The sequence below is a fragment of the Vicia villosa genome, unplaced genomic scaffold (genome assembly GCF_029867415.1).
Source record: "Vicia villosa cultivar HV-30 ecotype Madison, WI unplaced genomic scaffold, Vvil1.0 ctg.000222F_1_1, whole genome shotgun sequence".
In the NCBI taxonomy this organism is placed as follows: Eukaryota; Viridiplantae; Streptophyta; class Magnoliopsida; order Fabales; family Fabaceae; genus Vicia; species Vicia villosa.
In genome coordinates, this window is record NW_026705084.1 from 35,738 (window position 1) to 44,098 (window position 8,361).

General features: G+C 30.6%; 2 protein-coding genes across 2 annotated transcripts; both read right to left on the reverse strand.

Annotated features, from left to right (window-relative positions):
* Positions 1–3,703: 3,703 nt before the first annotated feature.
* On the reverse strand, positions 3,704–4,216 carry LOC131625568 (protein GLUTAMINE DUMPER 5-like). Its single transcript, XM_058896419.1, has one exon. It carries the CDS (start codon positions 4,206–4,208, stop codon positions 3,915–3,917), a length of 294 nt encoding a protein of 97 aa, XP_058752402.1. The 5' UTR covers positions 4,209–4,216; the 3' UTR covers positions 3,704–3,914.
* A 3,164-nt stretch (positions 4,217–7,380) lies between these two features.
* On the reverse strand, positions 7,381–7,766 carry LOC131625569 (protein GLUTAMINE DUMPER 5-like). The gene has a single exon (XM_058896420.1). It carries the CDS (start codon positions 7,711–7,713, stop codon positions 7,420–7,422), a length of 294 nt encoding a protein of 97 aa, XP_058752403.1. The 5' UTR covers positions 7,714–7,766; the 3' UTR covers positions 7,381–7,419.
* Between the last annotated feature and the right edge of the window lie 595 nt (positions 7,767–8,361).

The following is an 8,361-nucleotide window of genomic DNA, read 5'->3' on the forward strand; positions in this document are numbered from 1 at the left end:
ATGTCATGTATAAAACCCTCCATAGTTATTTCTTCATTTGCAGTTTTGGCCATTTTCATGCTGTGCATCTCATCATATGTTGTCCTTACAAGTACAACTATCCCTTATCTGGTTGTGTTCTTCAATGCTGCGATATCTTCTTTGGCTTTTATCTTCGGTTATAATGAGGACGGTTTCATGACCAACTATTATGTGAAAAGAGGTCTGTTTCACCTTTTCTTGTCCGTAGTATTCATGTTCTATGGCTACTATATGTAAAAGCCTTACCGGTTTTCCATTAGAAAGGTGCAGTGCATTATATAGATATTGGCCTGTTTTAGAAACACTGCTTCTATAACTACTAAAAGTTAATGTCACAAATGTTGCCTGTCTTTCTATTCACATCTTCTATATCACAACTATTATTATTGTAGTAGTAGTATTTTGACTTGTGGTAATATCTATATCACAAATGAGGCTTTTGAAGGCCAAACTTCAGAACTTGAAAAATCTTATTTGAATTAGTTTGTATGTTTTATTACTTAATAATTCAGAATACTATATTTTTGCTTAAGCTAGGATAGTATAAGAATTTATAAAAAATAATTTGCAATGATAAAACGAAAAGAAAAGAAAAAGCTTAGTTCAAATACCACGTGAAACGCAAAAGTTGTAAACCATGAACTGTTGTTGTTTCACCCGTGGATTTTGGAAATAAAATTATTGGTTATGATATTTAAACATTTGGTTTGAGATTTTATCATCTTACTTGGGCAAAATCCAATCATTTCACTACGACGCTGATGTGTAATTCTTAGACACCTTGAAATTTTGTACAAGAGTTGTAATTAGCAAAAAGTATTTAATCTTTTTATCTATATGATTAAATAATTAAAAATAATTATAATATCATATTAATGGCACATGAGACGTGTTTTAAATAGTGAATAATTAAAAGCAAAGAGAATATGAAAAATTTGAAAATAAAAAATCAACTATAATGAATTAACTAATATAACATCATCTTTGATATTATTTTGAGTCATTAAGCATTTTGTTTACTATGGCAACTAAAATGAATGCAATTATAACTATAAAATTATTACAACTAAATTTCACGATTCTAATTTTTTTTCAATAATGAATCATCCCTATATTTATATATTGTCAAATGATATTTATAAATATAGCATTGCTATGCTTACACTAAAATTCCTACACCATGTACATACACCATAAAAAAATACAACAAGACATGTGTTGTTTTGTATTGAAAAAAAGTGAACATTGATTATAAAAATAATAAAAAAATAAACCATATAATTATACGGTTTAATTGTAACCTTTGGATGTAGGAATATCATTCCTCTTATAAATAATATTCACACAGTGATATGAGTTCATAGACAAACAAATAGTTGAAATTGGGCCTAGCAACACTATGAATTTCAAAAGGGAATTTCTTTCTCCACCTCGTGGTGGTCAAAAACACCCCTGAAAATTCAAAATATCATTCGAAGATGCATCTATAAACGCACCACAAAAGAAGTGTTTTTGAAGATGCATCTTCGGAAGCATCTTTTATGCGTTTTAAAGGTATTTCAGAGATGCATTTCCGAAATTACTCCTGACAGTGATTTTTTTTAGAAATTCATCAAAGTTTTAATACGAAATTAGATTAAAACGTTAGATAAAAATACGAACGGAATAAAAATGTTAAACGATAATAACCACAAACGATGGTAAGCAATATCAAACGATAATAAACGATAAACATAAAATATTGTTATGAAAATAGTAAAATATTATACATTAATTGTTCTGGAATAAAAAAAAAGGCATAGCCTACTGCGTATGCCTAATCCTCACCCCAGACCCCTCCTTTGCCTCGTGTATTCTACCGCACTCGTTGCCTCCTCTCTAACCATCCTCTCTACGATGGCCACCGCCTTAGGACCGCCACTCTTAATGATACCTAACTCCAAAACCTCCTGCCCAATCAACTGTATCCGCTGACAGAACGACAAGAGATCAGTGGCATAGTCATCCTCGACTTGCTAGTTCTCCAAAATCTCCTCATGAACTGACATATGTGGACGTCCAAGAGTATCCGGTGTCATGATAAGGTGTGACACTGTGTAGAACCATGTCACGTATCCCTCTACACAATGTCAAATGTTGGATGCTTACATCATCCAATAGTCTTGTGGCACCATATGATGATCTAAATCCTCAAAGATGTCATCGAGATCCCGACGGACAACGGTGTCGGGAGCAGTCTGAGATGGAGATCTGAGTATGATCTGGACATATCAAACTGCCGCATGCATCACTCCGGAAGATACCTAACCATAGTGCCGGTCCCACATACCAGCCATCCAGTGTACAAAGAGATGGAGTCGAATGAGATAATCTCTTTGTGATCCTCAAACGGAAAAATAGGATGTCATCATGAACAGTCCGATCAAGATACACTCGAAACAAAAGCATAGTCGGATTCCCTCTATGGGGGAGAGATACATGGCAGACCTCGGCATCACCTCTGTATAGTCAATATCAAGAGCATATTTATGAATACGGTGGAAGTGAGAAATAATTCATCCTTGAAAAACGAATAAGAGACATATAAGCAAAAAATATTAATAGTGGGAATGAAAGGTGCTATCAACAGTGTGCAAGAGCCTTTAAGCTGCCTCATCCTCTAGTTAAAGGCTTCATTCAGCTTTTGGTATAGGTATATTAAACAACCGGCCCCTAGTTCCACTCACTCACCGCATCATCTATAAAGTACCAGAGATATGCTACATCCACGTAGTTAGCACTTTTGTCCACAAAAGGGACGTGTCAACCAAGTACATGAAGTAAAACCTCAAAGCACACTGACAGCGAGATTAATACATTTTTGCATTAATGCTGAAACAAATGGTAGGAAAATAGAAAATTCTTTTAATAAGGATTTCATGTTCGACCTTTCTCGTAAAGCGCGTCATTGATTACACAACATAAATTGTGCATTGTATGCTTTTTAGTCTTTGAATATATTTGTTTGTTATTTTTTAAGTGTAATAATATTATTAGCATGTTTAAACAACATACATATACTTTTATGCGCATCTCGATTTTAATTCTACTAATTGGATCGAACTAATATTATTTTTAAAATGTGTCGTACAATAAAAACCTCATTAAAAGCTATTCACACGTTTATTTTTATCTGTTGTACGTATTAAAAAAAAGTAGACAGACATACATGGGCGTGCTCGTCTGGACGCTAGTAATAATAATAATAATAATAATAATAATAATAATAATAATAATAATAATAATAAAAGAGAGACGAAGGGAATGTAAAAGGTGAAAAGCAAAAGAATTAATTATAAAGAATTTCATACATTACAATTTCAAAATATTATACAAAATGAATTCTTTCATCCTTAAAAAAATTTAAAACAACCATACCTTAGACTTTACATCTCTCAAAATGATTTCTACTCTTAGACTTTACATCTCTCAAAATCTGCATGAGTTTAAATATATAGTATAAATAAATGTCAATGGACAAGAAACCATTAATAAGAGCGTGCATTATTTTATTAATAGTCATTTACTCCGCTGTAATATATGTGTGTTTTGATTTACTTCCTTTTAATTCTTTTTTTTTTTTTTTTAAACTTTTCTAAAATATTAAAATTTGAAGCCTTTTTTGCCCCGGATGGAAAAATTACCTCCTGTCAATTTTTTTTTTTATTTTCCACCTTAGTTTTTACACGCTTAGGAGTACCCCAAAATTATAGGGGGTGTTTAAAATTTATTTTAAAGGGGATAAATCAAAATACACATGTATTATGAGGGAATAAATCACTACTAACCCTTCTTTGTTCTCTAATTTCTCTCCATTATTGTTCTGATGATTTGAATATGAAATTATCATAGTTTTAAACCATTTCTTCAGTATGGTATGTTGATGAAACAGGTTTAGCCAAGTAAGTAGGGTTACTATCTCCAGCCATAATGACAACAATCTTAGGCTCTAAATCTACCACCATTTCCACATTCTTCATAGATTTATCTTCATTTGTTAAAGTTGTAGGTGATGAATTTTCTTGACAAGAACAAGATAGAATAACTAATGCAAATGTTATAATTGCAAGCATGAGAACTATGCTACCAAAGATGTAAGGAATAGGAGAAGCAACGGTTTTGAAACCGCCACCAGCAGCTACATCCATATCTGAATTACTTATACTTACAAAAAAAGAATAATGAAATTTCCTCGATTAATCTCTCTTCTTATTTTTTGTCTAGTTTTTGGTTTTTAATTGAATCAAGAAGGTTTGGTATATAAGAAGTATAGGGAATTAATTTATAGTGCATGTTAAAGCAACATAATGAAAGAAAGTGCAATTATTTATGAAGTTGCGCGTGAATGGGTCTACATGTGGAATTGTGGAAGAAATTTCTGTTGATTCTTTTCTTAAAATTTTGGCTAAATAGTTTCAATTTGTCAAACAATATTTGGTAATTGATTCTTGCGTGCTGTGTGATGAAGCATATATTATATCCAATCATAGGCAAATTTTATTTTTTTTTTCTTTCATAATATGAATATGAAAGTATTTTCATCGGTTGACATTTGGGCTAGCTATCAATTATTTCGTTGCCAAAAATAAAGGAGGGCCCAGGAGTTTGTCTCAAACAATTGCATACGTTCTTTTGCTGCATTACTTTTTTCTTTCTTTCTGAAAGCATACTAGATTTGTAGGAGACAATAAAAGTTGAATGGCTTAATTGAATTTTTAATCACTAGTATGAATTATATATTGAACATCCATTGCTTCGGTCCTCCTCAAATTCCCCACATTATATTTGTTTCATAATTAATTTGTTTAATTATCTAATTATTCTTTCGTTTAATTTAGTCTCTTTTATAGACTTTTAATTCAAAATATTTAAGGTAGACCAATATTGTTGGTGATCTACCAAAGACTTTATTAATTATTTTAATGTTTACTATTATATATTTGTAAAATATTAAATCGATAGAAATAAAATCTTCATTAATTTTATTAATGTTTCTATCACTCTGGGCATGTTTGGGTTTCTTTAAAAAATGGATTTTGGCTTTGTATTTTTAAAAATAGATTTTATAAAACTATTTTTTTAAATATTATAAGTTATTTTATATTTTTTTTCTAAATTAAAAAACTAGTTTTGACATCCTATAAAATAAACATACATTATTGAAGATCAAAACATAGTTAAAATCGTAATTTTATCAAAAATTTATATTTCAAAAATGATTTTTATGAAAATCTATTTGAAATAGTTTCAAAATTAAGTGACTTTTTGAAATTTTGATATCTAAAAATTTTTTTAATAAATGATGAAATATCTAAAATAATATTTTAAGAATAACTATTAAAATCAAATTTTCATTTGAAGCTTTAAAGAAAAGTTGATTTGTAATTTTTTTTACACAAAATTCTGTTACACTGTAAAAATCATTTTTAGAAAAAGTCAAACAAACGGCGCTTTATGTAAGATCTTCTACTCAAATAAAGTGATAGAAATGAGATCGTGATTCATAAATAAAGTGATAGGAATGAGATCATGATTCATGAGTGTGGAACATTCACATTAGAACTTACTGAGGTTCAGTAAATGATAACAAAAATGAAGGAATTGATGGATATATTGTAGGGGTATCAAAGATCAATTTGGTAGACTTATGGATAACTCTATAGGTTACTTGGGAATAAGACTATCATAAATTTTTGGTCTCATCATTAGTGTGATCCTCCTATCATAGATGAGATCCAATCACCTAGCCTTGTGTTGGATCCTAATTATCTCAATGTTTAGGCTTTTATTCTCAATGGCAACTGGAACATTTCTTTGACACTACAACAAATTTTCCATGATCTACTAAACACTATCTTTAATAATTCCTATAGGGTCATGTCATGATAATATTGGTTCGAAGCATTCCACTTCAAGTAACCTATCCCTTAAAGAAACTTATATTTCTCATTCTACTCTGATCTTCTCCAAGGCCGTCTCAATATTTTGGAGCCCCTGTATAGGTTAGTCACGGTTTAACCATTACAAAATAATTAGAGGCCCTAATTAACCTCATTTTAATAGTGGCAAATATTTATGAAGCCCTTTTTAAGTACAGTTTAATCATAAAAAATTTGAGGCCCTGTGCGGTAGTCCGCTTTGCACGCCCTCAAAGACGGTCCTAATCTTCTCCTAGACCAAACTTCTTTGGAATTGTTCTATTCCTCCAAACAGATCTCTTTTAGTGTGGAGACTTATCCATGACAAAGTTCCAACTAATTATAACGCCATGTCTAGAAACATGAGGGTTATAATCACACATATCTTTAGAGACGCTAATAATTTAGTTGACAATTTAGCCTCCTTTGGTCTAGTCTCTTTGAGCTTTTCCTAACTTAACTCTATTCTCACATAAGCTCAAACTATTTATGTTCACAATAGATAGATTTCTCTTGTTTTAGGTTTACTCCGTTTTGAAGGATTTGGTTTCGTCCCCCTTCCTTTAGCACAACAGAAAATGTAATAAAAAGAATCGTAAGATAAATTGATTTAATCTATAATTTAGTTTTTTTTTTTTAAATATATGCCTCGAGGAAGAGTTATCTGGTTTTCTTTTGGGTAAAAATGAATGCGATGATGATTCGAAGTACATACTTTTCATATATAAACAAAGGTATCAAATTTTTGCTTACATATAGGTTATAAAAAAGTATAGTTTCAACAATTGGATTAGGAATCCAACTGAAAACCCTCTTTTAATATTGGTTTTTATTGAGATAATAAGGGACCCAACTTTTACAAGCTGTGTAACTTCAATTATAATCAAACTAAATTAGTAAATTATTCTAAGATAATATAATATGGAGTATATAAGATATTCTATAACATAGACTAATAGTAAAAGGAGAGACACATGGAATATGATGTAAGTGTCTCAAAATTTGAGAAGTAATTATGTATCACTTGGATGATAACTTTATGATGCAGCATCTAAGAAAGTCTATTAGAAAAAATTGAAGTCACATTTTGGATAGATATGGAGTGTATAGGGTTTATAAGTCGTGGATATTGCTTTTTAGATCAATGATAGTAATATTCTTTTCTAACACAGAAAGTTTATGGTGTAATATGACAACAAATTTGTAAAAATATACACATATTCTCTTCTCAATAAAACCAATTCTATTTTACTCTCCAAGAAAAACTTAACTACAATATTTTTACTCTGATGAGATAATTGTCAATTATATACAAAATAAATTAAATTCTTTCAAAATCATCTAAAAAAAATCTAAAACAGTCAGATATACTTCATATCGATCATTGCTACTCTTAAGACTTCACATCTTATACAATCACAATTTTAAAAGATGCTTTCTTCTAAACCATTTCTTCATTATGGCATGTTGATGAAACAGGTTTAGCCAAGTATGTAGGGTTACTATCTCCAGCCATAATGACAACAATCTTAGGCTCTAAATCCACCACCATTTCCACATTCTTCATAGATTTCTCTTCATTTGTTGAAGGGGTATTTGATGAATTTTCTTGACTAGAACAAGCTAGAATAACTAATGCAAATGTTGCAATTGCAAGCATGAAAGCTATGCCACCAAAGAGATATGGAACAGGAGACGTAGCGGTTTTGAAACCGCCACCAGCTGCTACATCCATATTTCAATTACTTAAACTTTGAAAAAAAGAAACAATATGTTTTCCTCTAGTAATATTTCACCTTGTTTTATGTCTAGTTTTTGGTTTTTAATTGGTTCATGAAGGTTTGGCATAGAAGAAATAGAGGGAATTAATTTATAGTGCATTTTGAAGCAATACAATGAATGAAATGCTATGATTTATGAAGTTGCGAGTAAATGGCCCACATGTGGAATTGTGGAAGAAACTTCTGTTTATTCTTTACTTAAAATTTTTGTTATAGAGTTCTAATTTGTCAAACAACTTTTGGTGTTTGATTCTTTCATGTTGTGTGATGAAGCATATATAATTATATACAATCATGGGAAATGTTTCTTTTTCATAATTTGTAAGTTTTTCATCGGTTGGCATTTGGGCAACCTATCAATTCTGTCATTGTCAAAAATAAAGGAGGGTCAAGGAGTTTGTCTCCAACAATTGCATACGTTCTTTTGCTGCATTGCTTTTTTTCTTTTCATTAGAATATTAGACTTGATGGAGAAAATAAAGTTGAATGGCTTAATTGAATTTTAATAACTTAAATTATTAAAGGGGAAAATCGACACATGACATGACTTCTGTTGTGACAGGAAAATATAGGATCTAGAGTGTTCTGCTGCGAACCAAAAA